Consider the following 24,107-nt stretch of genomic DNA (forward strand, 5'->3'; position numbering starts at 1 on the left):
ACTTAGGCTAAACACTTAATTCTTCAAGACACACCGACATTTTAACTTCATGGGTACAGTGCAATGGAACAGTAAATGTTCTCGATGGGCAGCTGAATAAGGGAGATAGCATCTTTGGAAAATGCCCAAAGTTCTCACAGGATATAATGCAACCTATATTATTATTGCAGATCAAACATCTTAGATTTTAAACATCTTCATCCATTCTTCTATTATTCAATCTGCAATTAAAATGAGAAAAGCAATGAAAAGGTGCTAACAATATATTTGACTTCTAACTGGATATAATGGCATATAAACTATAACTAGGAATACTGTTTTAAAACTAACAATTGTTTAACCTCTTCCATGTTAGGTGGTCTCAGGTTCATCTGGTGTCTCCGGACAAAAGCAGCTCAGGTAACATGACTATGAAAGCCCTCTGCCAGAAGCCACCAGTTCAGCTTGTACAAGCAAATATAACCAATACTGGACTAGCAAGTGAATGAGAGGCAGCTTGATGTAACTGGATAAAAGGACTGACAGCAGAAGCAAAGTGGGAGGGCTGTAACTTTCAGTTCATTTACGTATTTAATTTATATAAATGTATGAGCATTTATTGGAGGCAATCTATAATCACCTGTTTCCCACTTGCCACTGTGGAGTGGAACAGTTTCAAAATGCTGGTATGTAAAATTACGTTTTGGTGCAGATCCCGATCTCCACACTTCAGATTAAATTCTGGGTTTTTTAGCCAATACATTTTCTTTCCATTACTGAAACTCTTGTTTCAGGAGAAAGATTAACCCAAGCATAATTATTACATATAATACAATAGGATCTAAAACAATATTGCAATGTAGAGTACTCCTATTCATGGTTCCAGTCAGTTGGCCAGGCCCTCTTTCAGGAATCAGAATAAACTATTTCTCCTCCCAACCCTGAGTTTTATGTTTCTCTTTTCCAGCTGAGACTCAGCATTCTTTGGCAGCTAAGAATAAGTCAGTCCTTTTTGGTGGTGTGTTTGCCTAGATTTAAAATTTTAGAAACTGTGAAGCCCAGGCTTCCAATTCAGTGAGAAATTCAAATATATTCAATACTTACTTAATTATTTAGCAACCCTAAAGTTGTTTTGCTGCTTTAACAATACAAAATACATAATTTAACACTTAATTAGCATAATATTATACTTATTTGGCATTTTTCTTAATTTTACAAAGCAATGCTATGTATACTTATTCAGAAGATCAGCCCATTTTGCAAAGTGCACGTAAATGCAGTATACGACTGGACCCTTACTTTTGTACAAGCAAATATAACTAATACTGTACAGTACGAGCAAGTGAATGAGAGGCAGACTGCAGCACCCTATGCTACTTAAAACACAGGTGTCTTAATTTTTACCACCTGGGACACAGGCAAATAAAACTTGAAAATAGAAATTACAAATGTTGTAGTAAACAAACAAACAAAATGCATTACTTGGGAAGAAACAGCATTGCATACTCACAATATTAAGGACTGGCAGCATATTTGGGTATCAAGATAAACTTGCAACAACAATAAAAACACTGAGCACATCTTGCATGAGTGTTCACAGGAATTATCATTTTCTAACACAGTAAAATAGATTGTTCTACATAAAACCATTACAAAATGTGTTTTAAGTAAACTGTTGTCCACATCCAGAAGAAAAAAAGAATTATTAATAATATATTTTCTCCTTGCTGTTTTCACATACTGTCATTTTTATTGGCTAAGTAATTGTACTTTATGGCCTTTCTTGCTGTTATATTAATTATTATGGCAGCTGGGTGTTTTGAACTACTTGAATATAATCCCAGTAGTGCAAGAGTTTCAGTGTGGCTCACTGCTAGCTGGTTGACTCTCTCCATTCATCTGAGAACAGGTGTTCTTTCAACCAGACAGGAAAAGTTGCATGTAATTTGATCTGGCACTCAAACATGTCCTAGGTCACTGAAACGAGAATGACTGTTCTTTCAAATGGTCTTTGACTCTCAGGGTTTTCAAAATCCAGAACGCAGTGTCCTTGAAGCACAGGGGAAATACTCAGTTGATCTTATAGAACAGTATAGCACACCATTAGAATATCTCATGCCTGAACCCCAGATACTGTTTTTAATATCAGTCATGGAACATGGGGGTGGGGAGGAATACAGACAGATCAACACAAAGACTTTCAACCATATGCAGAGACTTTTCACAACCGCTGAGAACCAGCAGTATTGGTGGGGACATCTTAAAAGGAGGTAAAAGAGCCCTGCCATCTCACCTTTTTCATAGCCAAGTGACCCAAGTCACATGCGCAGATGCAAGTGACAAGAAGCCTTTTGGAGAAAACTGCCTACACAGGCAAACTAAGGCCCGGGGGCCGGATCCATCCCAATTGGCATCTAAATCCGGCCCATGGACGGTTCTCCCCCCCCCAAAAAAAATAGTCCGGCCCCCCACAAGGTCTGAGGGACAGTGGACCGGCCCCCTGCTGAAAGTTTGCTGACCGCTGCTGTAGATGGATTACTGGCCTCTCCTCTTATTTCTGTTTTGCCCTTCCGGTAGCACAGTTCAGGGGCTTGCTTGACCCTCTTCTGAAGCTCCCCCCCCCCCCCCCGGGAGACACCACATTATGGTTGGACTGCTAAGGACACTTAGAAGCGCCACTTCTGAGAGAAAAATATGCTCAAGACTGTTCTGTGTGGGTAGAGGTGGAGGTGGGAAGTCAACTTCTTACCCCTTGTAATTTTCTCCTATCTCTCTGCCTCCCCCGCCCTCCGCTGTACATTTTCTGTCAGTAGAAAGTAGAAAGTTTATTCCATTCTGTTGTAGAGTGTAGGCCAGGGGTCAGCAAACTTTTTCAGCAGGGGGCCGGTCTACTGTCCCTCAGACCTTCTGGGGGGCCGGACCATATTTTGGAAAAAAATGAACAAATTCCTATGCCCCACAAATAACCCAGAGATGCATTTTAAATAAAAGGACACATTCTACTCATGTAAAAACACGCTGATTCCTGGACCGTCCGCAGGCTGGATTTAGAAGGCGATTGGGCCAGATCCGGCCTCTGGGCCTTAGTTTACCAATGATCTACAGTATTGTGCAAAACAGGAAGCTTGCGCATTCACACTGGAAGCCATTTTTGGATCTTCCATTAGGCCCAGGTGAAGCTGGGTGAGAGCTTCCTATTGAACACAATTGAGAACCTCGGGATTTTATCATAGCAGTGAATCAGTAATCCTCTAGCCGGTGGGGCAGGAAGGATTTTCTTCTAACCTGTATGCTTGCTACGGTGGCTATTTCATCATTACATCTTGCCTTGACCCTGTTCGTACACTGCTTTGTGAGTCCTCAAAAAGTGACTAAAGCTGCTTTTAAAAAGCGAACCCCTCGCCGGCCTTTTGCAACTCAGATCTTCTTCTACGTGTGTGTGTGTGTGTGTGTGGCGGTTGGGGAACCTCTTATTAATTTATTTCTCACAAACATGGGCATAGCCAAATCAATCAAAAGCTGCCCCCACCCCAAATCAATCAAAATCAATACAAATCTGAAGTTTGCCCTCCCCTTATAAAAGTCAGCCCCCACTAACGAAAATCCTAGCTATGTCATTTTAAAAAACCACGTACCAAGGCCAGTAATACAGCCTGTTATCCCCACAATGTGTGTCTGAGAGGGATCAAGTCAGCGTGTGACAGTTTGGACTCCTTAATTATCATTATTATTGCCCTCCAGAACTGTGACGTTTCGCATTTTTCCTCTGAGGAGAAAACAACCGCGGGGAGTGAGGGTGGAAGAGGAGGACTGAGAAGCGGACACAGCAGCGCTGGCAGAGGCGGGGTACGGTTAACTTAACTCCCACCCCAACCCCCCCGCACAAAAAACCCTCAAAAGTTGAAGCCCAAAGTCCCATCATCGCCTTACAATTCGCCCCACAGCCCAAATCCAGGGCTGATTCCCGCGCCTTGAAATGTTTCACACCAAGCAAGACCCGAGTTAGGAAAAGCTACTCCGTGTTTGTGTGTGGAGACCGAGAGCGAAGCGAAAACCCCTCAATTTAGCTTTCGGTGCCGGTAGTAGGCGACCGACCCTCACCCCTATCTGCCCGTTTGCTTGTTTATAAAAGTATTTTTTTAATTATTATTTTAAAGGCTGCAGTCGAGGGGACTTTGAGAGTTGCTTAACTCATTCTACGGGACAAAGGGCAACTTTATATGTCTCGACTTCTTCCCCAGCCCCCGGCCTGCTTGGGTTCCCGGCCCCGACCCGCCACCTCTTGAGGGTTCACACGAAGCCCCCCCTTCCCTCCCCCCCCCAACCCACCCCGCTTCCCAGAGAAGCCTGACGAGCGAACAGGTGCCGCCGCCGAGGGCGAGAGATGGGGCTGCTCACCTGCCCGCCTGAGAGAACGCGCGTGTGCAACACTTCCGTCCAGAGGGCTGTCGTCGGGACCCGCCCACCTCCTCGCTTCATCCCCGTGTTTTTTTGCATAACAAGGGTTTCTAGGACTACAGCTCCCGAGATGCAACGTGCCGCCTAGGCCCTCTCGGTGGGGTTAGCGTTGCATGCTGGGAATCGGAGTCCATTAGGGCTCCTGCCTCGCTGTAGTCTACTCTATATGGAGAAGGAATCGGCGCCTGTCAGACGGAATGTCTCTCTCTCTCTCTCTCTCTCTCTCTCTCTCTCTCTCTCTCTCTCTCTCTCTCTCTCTCTCTCTCTCTCGCCCCCGCGCGCGCGCGCGCGGAACTGACTCCTCTTCAAGCGAATCATTCCCTCTCGTTCTCTAAGAGCAGGGAAGAGATTAAAATCTGAGAAGAAAATAATATTTAATACAAAAGCAGCAGCACAGTGTCAAAGTGGATGGAAGAACTCTGCTGGATAGGAGCAAAGGCTGATCTCTCCCTTTCCACCTTCTGCACCTCATACAAAATTTTATATCACATTCATGCCACATACTTGTGTTTTTTCTTCTTCTTCTTATCTAAAAAGCCTCAGATGCAAAATGCCCTTAAAAGCCATTTCCCCTCCCCATAGGGAAAGTGTTCTACCCTCCACATTATATTGGCTGCCCTGTTTTGCAACTTTCGCTGTGTGTTGCAAAACATAAGAGATATAAGTTGCAGAGCTCTCGGGGCTATTACAGTGTGAGATTATCGACATTTCATAGCAGAAACATAACAATTCATTTTATGCCTTTACATTAAAAGGAAAAGTTGAGAAGCAGCAAAAGCATCAGAATGACTAGTAGATGTGGCTGTCATCTTCCACTACATTTATAGACATACTAATATTGTTTTTAAATATCGTCACCATCAATTATTAAAACCAAGTTTACCACTTAATTTTTAAAATGTGGCTTTATTTGGTAGGTTCAAGCTTAATATATTGCTGCCTTAAACCCCTTTGAGTTGATTCCCCTATCTCACCAGTTTTGCTAGTTCTAATATACACCACCAACCTTTGGATTTTGGGACCTAAGTGCTGTATTCAGGAATGAGACAGATCTGCTAGGTTAGCCCAAGGCCACAGGGACTGCATGCGGCACAGCAAACTTACTGACACAAAGCAGGTCTGAGTCTGTCAGAAAGAAGGGTAGCCTGTGCTCGATAAAATCCTTCACCAGAACATTTTACAGATATGTTTTCAAGCTAGATCCCAATACTCAGTCCAATTTAGAAGGTCTGCTGCCATTGAAGCAAAGCAGCATTCTGAAAGCAAAGTTTAAGAGAATGGACAAGGGTAGTTTATCCAGAGAAGAGGGTCTGCATTATAGGAAGGTCTCTCAGGAGATGTGTAAGGTAATGGAACAGTAGCCATAAGACAGGGAACATCTTTTCAGATATTGTTCTGTGTAGAAAATATACTCCACACATTCTCCAATGATCTCAAGGTAGCATTCAATGCATCATTCCTCCCCCTCCATTTTTATCCTCACAGCCCATCCTATAAGGTGGGCTGAGAAAAGTTTGTGACTAGCCCAAATTCTCCCAGTGTTTCTGATGGGTGAGTGGCGATTTGAGCCTTGGTCTCCTTGGACCTATTCTGTCACTGTTACTACTGCACCAGCACCAAAGGGAGGGGCAGTCTACATGAATTCATTTTAATGTCTGAAATAAGCCTCTGCACATACAGATTTGTGTGTGTAGAAATCTCTCCATTCTATCTGAAACAGTGCCATTCTTTCTACACCAAATAACTTTTGAATAGGAGCTACGTGACGATGCAAATCAAGAAGATAGGGTGCGGCAGAAGGAGAGAAACAAGAACCCCATGGAAAAGGAGGTGGGAAGTCGACAAAAATAAGAGAAAAGACGAAATGGTGTTTTGATTGTATTTCTTTAAAAAATGTTGAAACTTAATAAAAAAAATTAAATATCCAAATCAATCACTTTTCCACATGAGGCTGAAATTTGACTTGCAACTGTTTTGCAATGCAAATGAGAAACTGGCATTGGGCAAAATGCTCATTCAAATGACAAATGTATTTCCTCGTTCTACTCTGCTTTAACAGCAATCATTCATTTACAAATAGACAGGCAGATCAAGCCACATACTTTGTTTTTTAAGTCACAGGATGTAATGTACTCTTTGTAGGACTAAGCACCATGAAATCAGTGGAACTTGCTGTGGGTAGATGAGGAACAAGAATAAGGTTGGGCTGCCAGAATGTCAACACACACACACACACACCACCACCACCAATTTTTAAGTACTTCTTTTCATCCATAAGAGCTGGATGCTTTTATTTTTAAAGTAAAAGTAGACTGAGGGCACAAACTTGCAGCCCCAGACAGCTTCACTGCTAATTTAACTCTTGGTCATAAATCCCCTGCTGTTCTTTGATGGGTGCACCTCAAAACCAAGAAACTTGTGTGATGAAGAAGCATGAAGAACCTGCATGAATCCTCATAACTAACTTTTTAATAAAACATGGCCATTTCTAGATAGCCGTAATCGGCAGTCTAGACAGGTGGATAGCACACAATTCTCAAGGTGCTCTTCTACACAGAACGACCTAGCTTCAGACTGCTTAATCAAACATTGAAGCAAACGGGAACATTTGTTGCAAGCAATAACCCCCTTTTTATTAGTCCCCAGGAACTGTCAGCCAAGAAGAGTCAGACTCAGATGGGTTCCATCTTAGCCCATGTAAATAGAAAGATTGGAGGCTGAACAAACAAACACGGCCTAAAGCAAATGCCCCAATTACTCCAATGTGAACACACACAAAAATGTTTTGATCCTGTTTTGGTTTTCAGAGAAATCCAGCCTTCGTTAAATGTAATTAATATCCATTAAGGCTCTCCCAAATGCTATGCCAATGTAAAAACAGTGTTGTCAAATGGACAAAATGTTACACTTTAAGCTACGAAGCCTCTGTGGTTGATGCTACATGATTTTGGGAAATCATGTCCAAAGAATCAGACGATGGTGTGCATGTGTGTGTTTGAGGCCTTCAGAGTGGTGGGTGAACAAAGGTGGGGTGTTTTTGTTTTTGTCAGGAGAAGTGGGAATGTTCGGATTCCTTTGCTTCTTTGTGACACCATTTCTTTATACCTTTTGTGGGTGTGGGGGGGCCTGGGGGTACAAAACATGGAAATTGGAAGGCGGGCAGCTGGCTGGGTGAAATGTACTCTGAGAGAACCTTCAGTTTTGTGGAGTTTATATCAGTTTGTAATAAAAACTGTCAGTCATGGGGTGTGTCTGTCAGTGCTTGCCTGGCTATATATCCTTTGTTCACACCCCAGGTCACACCTGATAGGCTGGTTCAAACTTCCCTTATGGAGCTAGATTGGACAGCTCCCACGGCCAATCAGATTACTACATTCTAAAGTCCTACCTGCCTATTATTCTAGGATTAAAGCTCCAGATACAACAGTGGGTGACAGCAGGAGCAGCTGCAGAAGGTTGAACAGACCTGGCGAAGCCTCAACACATGCTGACAGCATCTCTGTGGTTTGCTTCCTTTTTCCTATTGCCTGATGTTTATCAGCAGTATCACTGCAGACACTGCTTCCTGAATCCAGTTTCATTTCTTTCCTTGTTAGGGCGTATGGCAGCCCTAACAAATAGTAATAATAAATAAGTACTGTGCTGGATCTAGACACATCAAAGAAGCGTTTCAGTTAAACATGTTGTAAATTTAAACAGTGAAAACAGGTACAGTACAGGAAAAAAATGGAACCCCACAGCGCCATCTGGTGGTACACTGTTATATCGCACATAAAGGTAAAGGACCCCTGACGTTATTTTTTTTTAAAAAAAATATTTTTATTAACAACTTCAACATAAAAACTATCAAAACATATCATATTCATTATTTCCCCCCTTCTAACCCTCCCATTCAGAAACTTCCCTCAGTTCCTCTCTCTGATTTCTCAGCCCATATTATTTTCTGCATGTTATAAAATTATACATATCCTTACGTTATCCATCTATCATGTTATCAACCAATAAATTTGTGTATGTTTATTTGAACCCTTCCAAGGAGTCCAGTTAATTTTGTTGTCTTTTTAGATAATTTGTGAAAAGCTCCCATTCTTCCTTAAAGTTACAGTTGTCCTTGTCCCGCAGTTTGTATGTCAATTTAGCCAGTTCTGCATAACTCATCAATTTTTCTTGCCACTGTTCTTTCGTTGGGATTTCCTCATTCTTCCATCCTTGTGCTATCAAGACTCTTGCCGCTGTTGTAGCATACATAAATAAATTCTTTATTTTTCTTGGCAGGTCTTGTCCTAGAATCCCTGACAGAAATGCTTCTGGTTTTTAAACATTTCTTTCAGTTCATTGTATATCATTTCCCAAATTTTTTTCATTTCTCTACATTCCCACCACATATGATAGAAAGTCCCTTCTTTTCCTTTACATTTCCAACATGTGTTTGACCTGGTTTTGAACATTTTTGCTATCTGTACTGGTGTAATATACCATCTATACATCATTTTCATGTAATTTTCTTTCAAAAGAGAACAATCTGTAAATTTCAGATTTACTTTCCACAATTTTTCCCAGTCCTCAAATTGTATATTATGTCCTATACCTTGTGTTCACTTGATCATAACTGTTTTGACCTCCTCATCTTTTGTTTCCCATTCTAGCAAAATACTATATGCTTTCTTCAACAGCTTCACTTCTTCTTCTATCACTTCCTTTTGAAATCTAGAAGTTGTATACCTAAATCCTTTCTTGTTGTCTTCCTTGTACATCTCATGTAGTTGTCTGTAATGTAACTAACTCTGAAAATGGTCTTTTATTTCCTCATAATCTTTTAATTTCCATTTTCCTTCTTGATCCTTCAGCAAATCTCTGTATGTAGGCCATTTCTCCTTTTTACCAAGCGGTTTGAGCAATGAAGCTTCAGTTGGTGATAGCCACCAGGGTGTTTTTTTGTTCTAATAGACCTTTATATCTCTCCCACACCCTCATTAATGATCTCCTAATTATATGATTATAAAACCCTTTGTGAACTTTTCCTTTCCCATACCATAAATATGCATGCCATCCAAATCTATTATCATGGCCTTCCAAATCTAATGCCTCTTCCTTTTCCAGTTTTATCCAGTCCCTAATCCAGACCAAACACGCAGCCTCATAGTACAATTTAAGGTCTGGGAGGGCAAACCCGCCTCTTTCTTTTATATCTGTAAGTATCTTATGTTTAATCCTTGGCCTTTTGCCCCCCCCCCCCCAAACTTAGAAATATCCTTCTGCCATTTTTTGAGGCAGTCATCTTTCACCATTACTGGGACTGTCTGAAAGAGAAAGAGCATTTTTGGCAATACATTCATTTTTATCGTTGCTATTTTTCCTAGTAGGGAGAGGTTCATTCTACTCCATATTTCTAAATTCCTTTTTATCTCAGACCACACTTTTTCACAATCGTCTTTATAAACTTTTATATTTCCTGCTGTTAACCATATCCCGAAGTATTTTGCTTTTTTATGGATTTCTATCTCAATACTTTGCTTCAGCTCTCTTTTCTCTTCTTCATTTTTTTACTAATAGCTTAGTTTTATTTCTATTTAATTTAAATCCTGCCACTTCCCCAAATTCTCAAATCTTTTATATCACTCTAGGAAGAGAATTTTTGGCTCCTCCACCGTAATTACTAAGTCATCAGCATATGCTTTCAATTTAAATTCACTTTTTCCAGTTTTTATCCCTATAATCTCTTTATCTGCTCTTATATTTCTTGCAAGTACTTTCAGGACCAGAATGAACAACAGTGGTGACAGCAGGCATCCTTGTCTAGTTCCTTTTTGCATCTTGCACTCATCCGTTATCACCTGATTTACAATTAGCTTGGCCTCCTGTTCTGAATATATTGCTTCTATTCCTTTTAACAATTTAGATCCACAATCAATTTCTTCAAGCAATTTTTTTAATGAAATCCCAAGAAACATTATCAAAAGCTTTTTCAGCATCCATAAACATCATTGCTGCTTTTTTTACCTCCAGGTATTCTATTACATTACAATATTTCTTATATTCTCTTTCATTTGTCTACCTGGAAGAAATCCTACCTGATCTTGATGTATACACTCTCTTAATATTTTTTTCATTCTAGTGGCTAAGATATTTGCAAATAGTTTATAATCATTATTTAATAAAGAAATAGGCCTATAATTTTTTATTTGCAGCAAATCAGAATCTTGTTTTGGAATCACTGTAATATAAGCTTATTTCCATGTTCCTGGGATTTCACCTGTTTTTAAAATCTCATTCATCATATCTTTGAATAGATTTACCAGCTGTTACTTAATTTTTATAATATTTTGCCATTAATCCATCTGAGGACACCTGACAGTTAAGTCCAGTCACGAACGACTCTGCGGTTGCGGTGCTCATCTCGCTTTACTGAACGAGGGAGCTGACGTTTGTCCGCAGACAGATTTTCCAGGTCATGTGACCAGCATGACTAAGCCACTTCTGGTGAAACCAGAGCAGCATCCAGAAACGCTGTTTACCTTCCCACCAGAACGGCACCTATTTATCTACTTGCACTTTGACGTGCTTTTGAACTGCTTGGTTGGCAGGAGCTGGGACTGAGCAATGGGAGTTCACCCTGTCGCAGGGATTCGAACTGCCAACCTTCCGATTGGCAAGCCCTAGGCTCAGTGGTTTAGCCCACAGCACCACTCGCTTTGCACATACAATACATATAAATCACTTCTTTTTCACCAGTCTAGCTGAGTCCCCTGATTAGGATCATAAGATCTAAGTTGTTCATGTCTGTGAAATTCTCTCCACCGGTTGAAGTGAATCTTCAGCCTGCTCACCCCTTGCTAATTAATTGTGGATATTCTGGAAGTAAACATGCTGAACTACCACTATCAGATCTAGTCTGGACCTCTTCTACCATCACCTTGTAAGCGTCTAGTCACAGTCATTATAGTCAGTTCCCAGTCAACCTTCATAATAGCTCTATACTGGTTTCATTAGTATGAGCATTTGAGTCTCAGATCATTCCATATACTCAATACTTTTTCTTTTATTTTCCAGGTCTTAAATTGTAAGTGTGTGGAGAGATACTGTGTTATAAATTTGTAAACTGCACTGGTAGTGGGTTCCAAATACTTTAATAAAGAAACAAACATTTTGCCTAAAATCCCACTGACTTCAGCTCCGTAAACCTAGTGGGGGATGGGAGAAATCACAAAACTGCACAAAAATGGGGTGGTATTCTAAAGCTGAGGCTCCAATACTTTGGCAACCTCATGAGAAGAGAAGACTCCCTGGAAAAGACCCTGATGTTGGGAAAGATGGAGGGCACAAGGAGAAGGGGACGACAGAGGACGAGATGGTTGAACAGTGTTCTCGAAGCTACCAGCATGAGTTTGACCAAACTGCGGGGGGCAGTGGAAGACAGGAGTGCCTGGCGTGCTCTGGTCCATGGGGTCACGAAGAGTCGGACACAACTAAACGACTAAACAACAAACATTCTTTTGAATGTCCGAATAGGGCTTTGAAAGGCTAGACAGTAGTGCTGGAATAAAAGCTGACTTTGATTAAAAGGGTGTGGCTCCAGAGTCCCTAAAAGTGATGATGCTAATAAAATGAAGCAGATATACTATTGTTTGTATTAAGTTGTTGTGGAGTTAAGACAATAGTCCATCCTCTATTTAAAGCACGTCCCTCCAGATCTAAAATGGTACTATATATTAAATAGGCTGCAACCCTATGCATGCTTATTAAATTTCTGGGGAAAGGTGCATAGGTTTCACTGTTAAGTTCCCTTTTAGACTGCATTGTTTTCATTCTTCCCATCCTTTCAAATCCCAATTAAACAGGCATAGTTTTCTGAATCCAAACTGAAGTTCTTATCAAGGTCACAGGTTTCCTTTTTAAATGCAGATTTATTTATTTATGGGTCTTCTTGAACTAAAAGTTGACTTGATAGCTTTTTAAAAGCTACAACAGTCTCCATTGAAGCATGCCAAGGGTACGGTAGCTGTTCTGAGTATCATCTGAGCTTAGCTGCGGAGCAGGGTGGGTGAGGGAAATGACAATGTTAGACTGACTATCTAAGCACCATGCATGAAGCTATCTTCACAGCCAAAGGTCCGTCTTTCTCATTTTCACGCATCTGCCTCAGAAATTAAACCAGTGCATTTTTTCCTTAAACGCAGCTAAATACAATCTTCAACAGAGCTTGAAATTAAGTTTGTGCAAAGGATTGTGGATATCTGAAGGAGGTATCAGCATTCCTCCCCCACATATATTCTTGAAATATAATTTCTCTTTGAATCAGTCTTGAACTAGATGAGAGAATCAGCAACAACAAAAATACATCATACCATTTAATAACTTAAGATGCATTGCATTGTCTCTTTTTGTCTTCTTATTGATTTCCCGATTACACCTCCATCCTTGGATCTGTGAATCCGTATTTGCCTTCATTACCCAGTCCTGGCTTTTCCGTCCTCGTGTGCCAGACCAAGACCTACAGAGAGAATGTGCACCTTATTAGGATGTCATGGCTGAGCCTGAAGGCAAATATTGGCAAATATGCATGGCAGCCATCCGTGAAGCCTCTGGAACATATACTGTACATCTGAACAGAACTGTACTGTCTGAACAGAAGAATCTCTGGAACATGTATACATCGATAGGAGCTGCAAGCCTTGTTGGAAGGGCATGCTGATACTGCTCTTTCTATTAATGAATTAACGAATTAAATGTATATTCTGTCCTTTGTCACAAGATCTCTGGGCGGTTCACAGAATAAAATATAAGATAAAAACACTAAGTAAATAATTAAAACAAAAAAGAAAACAAAGCAATAACCTTCCCTCTTAAAAATGAAAAAACAACAACACAAAATCAATTAAATAACAATCACTCCTACTAATGTAGGATTCATCTGAGTTGAGGTAATTTTAATCTGTTTTAGTTTTATAACTGTGTACTTAAATTACGCTTGAAATTTAATTTTATTGCTTATCTTTCTGTAAACTGCTTTGAGGTGGGTTTTGTTTGTTTTTTACAATCAAGCAGGATATAAATTTTATTTTTATGAAACAAATCAACGAACAATTCCATGAGCACTGATCCCTTTGTAACCAAACAACCCCCATATTTGCACAAGAGGGAGGGGGATCGGAGGGCTTGGCGGAACCCCAGTGTTTGGGAACACCCCAAATGAAGACGAAGCACGCTCTGTAGCCACAGAATGTTGAGCCATAAGACATTTCATAAAATATCAGTAAAACGTTAACGTTCATTGCAGTAAGATGCTAAAACATGCTGGAAACACTCAGCAGTGGGTGCCTACCCCATGGCAGACCTGGGTGTCTCAAATTTCAGTGGCACCCCTGTGTGACACTAAAATCCGGTCCTCCCCCCCTGCCTTCCGTTGGATGTCATAGTTACAGCTCTGTGCCCAATGCAACAGAAGCTCTGTGCCTAACGCAACAGAACTGGACGCTCTCCCCCAAATCCACCTTTGGCCTGCATAATCTCCAATGAGAGGCACCTTCCATGGTGGAAGTGGATGGCAGGGGGGGGCAAGGCTGTTGCGCAAACATTCAGGCCATGCTAACCTTTGTGCAGTTGGCAGCTCTGGGCTCCAGTTCATCCATCGTAACAAGATCCTGCAGAATACTAGTTTCTTGGTAACCTGGTTTCACTCCGTCCAGCTTGAAAGTGGCCTGAGGCTTCTCCAGGATCAGCCTGAGACTGATGGCAAAGCCAGCCATGTCAATGGCAAAGGGCCGCTTAGGGTCGTACGCCACCTTCCAGCCCACCACTTTGCCTGCCGGGCTCAGCTTTAGGGACTCGTACCTGAGGCCCCCGGCAAAGGCAACTGGCCAGACGGACACCTTCTTTGTGTAGCGCATCTGCTTGTCAGAAAGAAAACAAAATTGTGATGGCCGTTCCTCTGAGAATTCCTCAAGCGTTCCACTTTGATTCCTCCGACTTCCCTTCTATGCACCCACCTTCTGAAAAGCCCGACAGGTTAATGAGCACAGCAATAGCGTTGTTAAAAATGGTAGCACAAACAGCACAATCCTAACCATGTCTACTCAGAAATAAATCCCATTGAACCCAATGGGGGTATGCTCCGAAGGCCAGAACATGTGCTCTTCCACTGAGCTCCAGCACCTCTCCATTGTCATCGGCTTGGCATCTCTTCCTATCCACCCAAATAATGCTGTACACTATGGACAGGGCAATGCACTCAACCAATGTGCCTGAATCATGGACCCCAAAGATGAAACCACCCTAAACTCGAGTCTCATACCTCTTCAAAGATCTCTAGGCTATAGGTGTTGTCATCATCAGCAAAGTAGACCACACCCTCTGGTGGTGGTGTGGTGTTGAAATTCTCCCTCAGCCAATGCAGTCCAAGATTCCTCTGCAACGTGCCCCTTGCTTTTTGAGATGGGAACCAGAAAGGGCTCTTCAGACTCTTAGGCGTCTCAACGTTCAGGTGCGTAAAATTGATCCCTGTCTTCTCCAGCAGATTGGATACTAGGTTGGTCCTTCTGGGAGCGTCTTCCACCACCACCCAGTGGAGGTTCTGCACGTGGAGGAAAGTATTGGCCAGACGGGTCAGCTCAGCCTTCTGCACTGGCCGGCTGTAGGTAGGGGTGATCACAAAGATGGAAGGCAGAGCCTCTGACCATGGGGGAGGCCTGGAGTACACATAGCTCCGGATTGCTTTTGGAGCTGCCCCAACAGCCGGCTGCCGAGCACATGATGAGAGTCCATCCTCCCTCGCGAGTGGTGTGCTATTATTGAAGAGAGATTTGGCCTTCACGTTTTCATCTGTTTCCTCTAAGGCAAGTCGAATAGAGAGAATAAATCATAAAACACACACTGCAGTGCCACTGAGACCTTCACCACATTCACATTTGTATTTTAATTATCCCCAAGCACTGTAATTGCTATGGGGGGAAAAGAAGCTCTTTGTAAGGTTGGGCCTGGTACACTTACTTCTCAGAATGCTGAGGTAGCGGGTAGTTGGGTACTGATGCCACAATGTAAGAAGAAGACCCCATGGCAAAGCAATCAGAAGTGTAGTGAGAAGGTTACGTCTCCTCAGCATGCTGCAGAGATGTCCCACTGCCCGGGCATCTCCCTACATTTCAGAACAAAGGCCCGGGGGGAGATATAAAAGTGTATGGATAAATATAATGACACTTGGAACGCACTTGTAAAATTATAATGACTTGTTAATAATTATATACTCGTCGGAATAACAGCATTACTTATATACATAAATATTGTATTGTATTACAGTCCCCCCCCCCATTTATTATTTCATTTGCATTTTCAAAAACAGGAACAGGGAGCATACTTAGCCCCTTCCCTCTCTCTCCCCTCTCCCTGTTCCACTTACAGCTTCGTACCAAATACAACATGTATACATATACCGTATGACTTCCCTTCCACCCTTATCCTGGTCCCTTTGCTTTTCTACTACTCTGTGTAATCCACATCTTTTTAATCACCCAGTTTGTTATCTATTAAAAACTCTATTTCATCTCTGCTAGGTTTACTAAAGTCTTGCTAAGCTATGTATTGTTTATACTGGTTCTTAAAATTTTCAAGAAACATTATCCATTCCTCTTTTTTTTACTTATCTTCATTTTCTCTTATCCTGTACGTCAGACCAGCCAGTTTGGCATATTGAAACATTTTACACATTTGGAAATTCATGACAAAACTGCTAGAACAAATTAGAAGTGGTTCTAAATTTCTAAAAGGAATAGCAGCGATTTACTCAGAACAAAAAGCAAAAGTAATTATAAATCAGGTGAAAATGGATGACTGTAAGATCCAAAAAGGAACGAGACAAGGATGCCCATTATCACCATTATTGTTCATCCTGGTACTGGAAGTACTTGCCAGAAACATAAGAGCAGACAAAGAGATTATAGGTGTAAAAACTGGGAAAAGCGAATTTAAGTTAAAAGCATATGCAGATGATTTAATGATAACAGTGGAAGAACCTAAAACTTCACTCCCCAAAGTAATAGAAAAAAATTGGGGAAGTGGCAGGATTCAAGTTAAATAGGAATAAAACAAAATTATTAGTTAAAAATATGAAGGAAGAGGGAAAAAACAGAGTTAGAACAAGATATTGAGATTGAAGTCCACAAAAAGGTCAAGTATTTAGGGATTTGGTTAACATCAAGAAATATAAACCTATTTAAAAATAATTATGAAAAAAATCTGGCTTGATGTAAAAAGAAATTTAGAAATATGGAGCAGAATGAATCTCTCATTGTTAGGCAAGATATCGGAGATTAAAATGAATGTGTTGCCAAAAATGCTATTTCTTTTCCAATCAATACCAGTCATCCTGAAAGATGAATGCTTTAAAAAATGGCAGAAAGAGATTTCAAAATTTATCGGGGGGGGGGGGAGGCAAAAGGCCAAGGATAAAACATAAAATACTTACAGACACAAAAGATAGAGCCAGGTTTGCCCACCCAGACCTCAAATTATACTATGAATCTGCTTGTCTGGTATGGATCAGCGACTGGATGAGGTTGGATAAGCAAGAGGAATTAGAATTAGAATTAGAATTAGGACACGATAACAGATTTGGCTGGCACCCATATTTATGGTATGGGAAAGGAAAGGTTCACAGAAGTTTTTATAACCATATAATTAGGAAATCACTAATGAGAGTATGGGAGAGATATAAAGACTTACTGGAACAAAAGACCCCTTGGTGGCTTTCACCACATGAAGCATTACTACTGAAACCTCTTGGAAAGAAAGGAAAATGGCTCACATATGTTGATTTATTAAAGGACCACGATGGAAAATGGCAGTTAAGAGATTATGACGAGATCAAAGATCATTTTCAGAGTTGGTTGCACTATCGGCAATTATACGAAACATATAAAGAAGACAGTAAGAAAGGGTTTAGCTATACAAGATCTAGGTTTCAGATCGAAGTGATTGAAGGGAAAGTGAAATTACTGAAGGCCGCATACAGCATACTGCTAGAATGAGAGACAAAAGATGAAGAGGTAAAATCAGTCATGATCAAATGGGCACAAGATGTAGGTCACAACATTATGATGGAAGATTGGGGAAGGTTATGGAAAATTGATCTAAAATTTACAGATTGTTCTTTGCTGAGGGAGAATTATATGAAGATGATGTATAGATGGTATATGACACCAGTGCAGTTAAGGAAAATGTACAAAACTAGCTCAAATATATCTTGGAAGTGTAAGGAGAAGGAGGGGACTTTTTATCATATGTGGTGGGATTGTAATGTAATTTAAAAAATTTGGGAAATGATATACAACAAATTGAAGAAAATGTTCCATCTAACATTTGTCAAAAAACCTGAAGCATTTTTGTTAGGGATTGTAGGGAAAGACCTGTGAAAGAAGTTGAAAAATATTTGTATGTATGCGACAACGGCAGCAAGAGTCTTAATAGCACAAGGATGGAAGACTGAGGAAACTCTGACTAAAGAAGTATGGCAAGAGAAATTGATGGACTCTGCAGAACTGGCAAAATTGACACACTATGGGACAAGGATAACTGTGACTTTAAAGATGAATGGGAACCTTTTACAAAGTACTTAAAGATGCAACAAAGTGAATTGGACTCCTTGGCAGGTTTTGAATAAACACTCACAAACTTTTTATTGATAATAAACAGCTAGACAAATTAAGGATCTATACAAATTTCTAACAAGGAGAGAATAGCATTTATAGAGAAACCAGAGACTGGAACTGAGGGAAGTCAGGGGTGTTTGTTTCATGGGAGGGAGGGGAGAGGGGGGAAATGGGGGGGAATTAAGGATGATATGTTTTAAGATAATATGTTTTGTTTAAATTCTTAATAAAAAATCTATTAAAAAAGAGAAAAGAAACATTTTACACAGCCGTTCCTCCTTAGTGGGTACTATACTTGTTCTTCACCTTTGTGTCAAAAAGGTTCTAGCTGCGGCAGTGGCGTATAGTAATAAACACTTTCGTTTTTTGGGGAATTCCGTTGTTTCCCCAAGAGGAAAATCACAGGTAGGGAAAGTTTTTAATATTATCTTTTAAAAAATTCATTATATATTTTTTCTCAATATTCCTTAATTACAGGACCACCACATGTGGGAAAAAATCTCTCATTTTCATTACACTTCCAACATTTACCTTTTTCTTTTTTAGACATTTTCACCAATCTTGTGGGTGTTAAATACCATCTGTGGGTCATTTTCATCAGATTTTCTTTTATTGCAAAACATGTTGTGAATTTCATATTTATTTTCCACAACTTTCTCCATAATTCATAATCAGTATTGTGACCCACACCTTGTGCCCACTTAATCATGCTCAATTTCACAAATTCATATTTAGTTGTATTGTACAACTGTATTTTGTTTTCATTTTTTCATTTCTTTCACTTTATTTGTCCACTGAAAATTTTATCTCATATCCCTGACAACGTGCTCTGCTTGCTGCAAGTACAGATATATCCCCACATACCTGGTTTTCTCTTCTCCTTAGTGAAGACATATTCCTGAGATTTCTAGGTTTTTCAGTAGCAAATGACTCTTTACTCTTTACAGCTAAGGTGTATACGTTTAAGGATTGTATTGCTGTCCGCATATGTGGAACCTTGATGACTGAAGGCTATATACTTTATATGTTTCATTTCCATGTAATAAACCAATCTTTATTTACATTCTGGTGTACAAAGGTTTTTATGGGCATAAGGGTGAAAGGCGTACACCATTTTAAATGGAGGCACGTACTGACTCCATGCAAAATATTCCAGTCCTCTCAGAGCTATATGCTGAAGACGCATGTGTGGTAGGTGTGTATGTGGGTTCAGACATACACCTTGTAACAGTGTAAAATGAGACTACAGTTTTGGTCCAATTCTCACAGAGTTTGCTTCTGCAATGTGACTCTTATCCTCATCCTGCACATGATAATTTCTTCATTTGCCTCTTGAAGTAGTAAGCTCTTACATATGTAGTCCAGACAAAGTAAAAAGACAAACCTGAATATTGTATATGATTTTTACTTGCAAGAGATTTCACATTTTGGTAAGGGTTGTGTAGACTTGGCTGGATTCCATCCATTGGCCAAAGAAGCCACAGTTGCAATGAATTTGTTTTCTTGCCAGAAAGAACAATCTGCTCCAATCGTCAGTTACCCTAGGATTACAGAACTGAAGGGGAACTTCACCGGATTTTCCTAGGAGGATACACTCTATTGTTGAAGGAAAGTAAATGCATTTTCTTCTCTTAAGCTTCTTGTTAATGCATGTGTTGCTGTAAACAACCAGAGGGCCCTGTTTGTGTAGCAATCTAGCCAGCATTTGTTGGTAGCTCTCTGTCTAAGTTAACTCCACCCCTAAAAGCTGAGTCATTTTGTTTACTCTCCAGACAACATGTCTTCTATTTCTTCCCTTTTATCTCCATGCATCCTGTAAATAGTTCCTGCATGAATAAAACCTTTGAATTCCAGATACTGATTATTCTAATCTAATCCACCCAAGTTTAAAGGTCTGCTAACACCTCTTGTCTTCCACACTATGTCCACAGTATCCCCCTGATCCACCAAGCTTGTAACTCTCTCTCTATATAAAAAAGAAATTATGTAGTGTCCTTGCATACTGAAGACACACCTCTTTACCTTTGACACATGAGATATATTGATTGTATTTGTTTTAAACTGATTTTTAATATCAAAATTTTAAATTGCAACTGTAACCTGCCTTGGAACTTTGTGGTAAAGGGCAGGTAAGAAATCAAATCGTCAACATCACTCATTCTCAGTAGCATTCTTTTTGGGGGATGCTACAGTGGCTAGATATTTCCTATCAATTGGATCTTATTTCTGCATTAATCTTAGAAAATTTCAGAATGAAATGTCTATGTGAAATTTCCTTCATCCAGATCTATTCCCAGCCAACCTGTCATCAGTACAGAGTTATGTATCCACAGGGAATTATTGTTCCTTCTGGTAAAGCATAGGAAGCAGATTCAATGGAGCAAAGAGCAATGCAACAGAGACCTACTTAATTCTACTTGAGTAGAAGCTAGTCTTTCTGCCATAGAAAGATCCTTGACAACTTATCCTGCATCCTGGAGTAATAAATGTTAACCGTGATAATGAGCCTAAAAAGACGAGCGGGAGCTTGTAACACAACAAGCAAGCTAGTTTTTCCCCCTCTCCAACATTTCCAGTAGCTCACAATAGCAATGTCAAGGTATTGTCAGTTATCTCTTGTACAGATGCGTAAACAAGCCCAGAGAAATGATTTGTTCAGAACCATATGGCTACGCAATGCATAGCCTGGAACAAAAAAGCATATGGTGCACGGACCTTTCCAGACAAAGATTAAAATGGGTTTTATTTTTAGCGCTTTATTAGCACGAGCCGTGATCCAGCACCAGTGATATAACTCATATCCTGCCCTTATGTAATGTTTCAGCTTGGGGGCATAGCAACATCTCTGCAACGGAATGAGCTCCATATGGAACAATGTTTTGAGATCTGAGCAACATCTGTGCACGCTAAAAGAAACATCTGGAAAGTCCCTCTGCTTCTCCCCACACAACAAGGCCTTCTGGTGAAATGAACTCTTCGTAAACAGGAGTCTCGACTGCCTTCTCTGCTCCCCGCAATTGACTGATGGTGAAAAGCAGAGATACGGTAAGAAAACCATATAGTAAGCACAGAAAGCAGATAGGGAGAAGGAGGAAGCCTTGTCAGCCATGCAGGGCCCAAGATATTTAATGAAATAAACCCTGCTTTACACAGATAAGCTGGTGAATGTGTTCCCCGACTGTGACGCTTCAAACAGCAGGTGGAAGATCACTTGGATGAATGCTTCTGAAATGAAAAAAAGATTCCCAGGACGTTCAAAACTCTCACATTTAGTTTTCTACGTGTGGGGATTTGCCATGTGGAAAAACATCAGATCATGCAAATGCTCCTCATCTCCTGCACACACACTGAAGCAGAGAAGTCCAGGAACACTTTTTATGTCTTATTTTGCTGTTTGTGTGAACTAAGCAAATATTAAGGTAATCGAAGAGTGCTATAGTTCGGGAAGGAGGGTTGCTGTGCAACCACAAACTCACTTTTAGCTCCCAACCCCTGCAAAAAATAAAATAAAATATTTTGACAAGGTCTGTGAGCTTTCAGGTCTTATGGACTTTTATGGAGCTTCCAGAGATAACCACTTTGTGGTTCCTTTGACCCCTATTTTTTTCTCGTTCCCCATGAGCCTGTTAGCAGCTAGGCATGCACTGCAACACTTTGTTGCAAGTTCCCATTTGCTGCTGCTGCTTGTGAGACACAATTCATTACACTAGTGGGGAAGAATGGAGGAAAACGCTTTCTTGCTTTCAGATGACCGACTTTTGGGTGACCACAACATTGCCTTGATATAAAATGTACAGGGTTGCAGTTGGATGCTAACTTCTTGTGCACTTCTATATCACTGTGATATATGACCCCTCAAATTGATCTATTAGTGAATCTACAATCAGTTAAAAACAAAACACAAATTCCTCTCACCATTGACATATATCTAAGTAATCAATTCTCCTCCTGTAGAAAAGGTATCCAAAATATTTGTGGCATTTTCACCTATATCAAATATGTTATGCCAGGCATAGGCAAACTCAGCCCTCTAGATGTTTTTGGGACTACAACTCCCATCATCCCTGACCACTGGTCCTGTTAGCTAGGGATGATGGGAGTTGTAGTCCCAAAACATCTGGAGGGCTGAGTTTGCCTATGCCTGTGTTATGCCCATATGAATGTGCTCCTTGAAATTGTTTTCCTAAAACATCATTTGCACCTGTGATTGTATGACAATGGGTTTGCTCGAATGGCTTTCATATAATGCCTTCTGGCTTCAGAGGTACCCATGAACATCCGGTATATAAAGCCATTGTCTCTGTAGCACCATCTGTTTCGGTTTTGATATTTAGGAGTAAGATTGACAGAGCAAGAACTGAATTTGTTATTCATGAAGAGTCTTTGAATTTACAAATGTATGCATGATTGGAAGTGGATTCCTTTTTTTCTACTTTTTCCCCATGAATACACATATTTTCACAAGCAGCTCTGCGAGATTGGATATCCATTTTGCAATATGGGATTTATTTTTTGATATTTGTGTACATTGTGTCTTAACATTTTCAAGCTGGCCTCATCACTTTTCAGTATTTTACAATGCTCAGAATCTATTTTAGTTTCTTTTCTATAGTTTGTTATAAACCTTTTTAAGCATAGCCACCTTGAGGCCTTGTGGTTGGGTATATTGACAGAATATTTTATTGGGCAGGGTGGGGGAAGACTGCAAAAACCCTTTTCTGCCTGTGCCATTTACTACATCAGTGCTACAGGTTGACCACATAAAGAGCCCAACTTCCAATGGCTTTCAACTTTCCCCTTTTTAAAAAGGACATTCCCTTATTCCGAATAGGATTCCTCGCAAGAAAAGGGGAAAGTTGACAACTATGGCTATAATTCTGTAAATATGAAACCAGTGCCACTGGTTTGTGAAAAGAATGCATGGAAACTGTGCAACTTCCACACTGGAGTTGTTTCCTGATGGGATTCAGTCAAGTACTGGCAAATTTAGGTTGTGCAATTAAATATTTGGTGCTCTTCTGTGACAAACCTTTTAAAAAGAGAGAGAGAAATACATTTGTGGTAACAAAAGCGACTGGAAAGTGTGACATAACGAAGCAACATCATATACTCTCCCTGAAAACAAATCAGAATGGATCCTCAATAAACAGCCAGCAGCTGGGTCCAATCCCTCCCGGCTTCTCCTCAGACCACACTCTCCAGCCCCATCCCACTTGGCTGTCCATCAATCCCACCCAGGAGCACTAGGGAGGGGTGTGTGTGTGAGAGAGAGAGTGAGTGAGACACTGCCAGTTAGTGGCAGCTCCCTCAAACCGCTGGGAAGGGACCACTGGTTCGCTGCCGCAATCCCCCCTTCCCTCCCCACCTGGCTTCTCCTTCTTCACATACGCTCCTCCTCCTCCTTGGTTGCCAGGTGAAGCAGGTCTGAAAGGGGAGGGACCGGCCCATGGACCAGCCGGGCCTAGAGCCAAGCCCGGAGGAGCCGCTGCTGCCAAGGAAGGCCTGTGGAAATACAAACGTAGTGCAAAGGTGCAGTGGCCGTCGCCAGAGCCACAGCTGGGCTAAGGGTCTCTTGCTGGAGGGCACTGAGGGAGGAGCAGCTGGATGCTGCCGCCGCTGCTGCCCAGAACCTGAGGTGACGCCTCTTTCCTTTCCTCCCTCTTACTCGGTCACTCTCCTCTCTCTCTCTCTCGTATTCCCCCTCCCCATTGAAAAACTTATAAGTTTATGTTGATTAAAATCATTCTTCATTTTAAATATTGTATTGTTTTCCCTGTTTTGTGTGTGTACTACAAATAAAATATGTGCAGTGTGGAATTTGTTCATATTTTTTTCAAACTATAGTCCGGCCCCCGACAGTGTCTGAGGGACAGTGAACTGGCCCCGTTTCAAAACTTTGAGGACCCCTGGTATATAACCTTTTCTTCTGCTCTGGAGGGTAGGACTCGAACCAATGGCTTCAAATTTCAAGAAAGGACATTCTGACTAAACATACAGAAAAAGCTTTCAGACAGTAAGAGCTGTACAGCA

At 40.9% G+C, this 24,107-nt stretch overlaps 1 protein-coding gene and 2 long non-coding RNA genes across 4 annotated transcripts; 2 read left to right on the forward strand and 1 right to left on the reverse strand.

Moving 5' to 3' along the window:
• Positions 1–2: 2 nt before the first annotated feature.
• LOC114595812 (galactosylgalactosylxylosylprotein 3-beta-glucuronosyltransferase 1-like) lies at positions 3–19,096 on the reverse strand. Of its 2 annotated transcripts, XR_013392547.1 has the most exons (6): positions 18,942–19,096; positions 15,424–15,568; positions 14,729–15,264; positions 14,028–14,324; positions 12,783–12,928; positions 3–221 (listed from the first exon to the last, which is right to left on the reverse strand). XR_013392547.1 is itself a non-coding variant. In XM_077927151.1 (5 exons), the coding sequence occupies exons 1-5, from the start codon at positions 19,062–19,064 to the stop codon at positions 12,842–12,844; spliced, it is 1,188 nt and encodes a 395-aa protein (XP_077783277.1). In that variant the 5' UTR covers positions 19,065–19,096; the 3' UTR covers positions 11,549–12,841. The 2 variants fall into 2 exon arrangements, 1 of the variants encoding a protein (XP_077783277.1); XM_077927151.1 differs by lacking the exon at positions 3–221 and having other exon boundaries at positions 11,549–12,928.
• LOC144327486 (uncharacterized) lies at positions 3,721–8,151 on the forward strand. The gene is made up of 2 exons (XR_013392549.1): positions 3,721–3,825; positions 6,193–8,151. It is a non-coding gene; the product is annotated as an uncharacterized LOC144327486 (long non-coding RNA).
• Positions 17,947–23,629, forward strand: LOC144327485 (uncharacterized). The gene is made up of 4 exons (XR_013392548.1): positions 17,947–18,482; positions 19,588–19,689; positions 20,902–21,122; positions 23,491–23,629. It is a non-coding gene; the product is annotated as an uncharacterized LOC144327485 (long non-coding RNA).
• The last annotated feature ends 478 nt before the right edge of the window (positions 23,630–24,107 follow it).

Source organism: Podarcis muralis, chromosome 4 (genome assembly GCF_964188315.1).
Source record: "Podarcis muralis chromosome 4, rPodMur119.hap1.1, whole genome shotgun sequence".
Taxonomy (NCBI): domain Eukaryota; kingdom Metazoa; phylum Chordata; class Lepidosauria; order Squamata; family Lacertidae; genus Podarcis; species Podarcis muralis.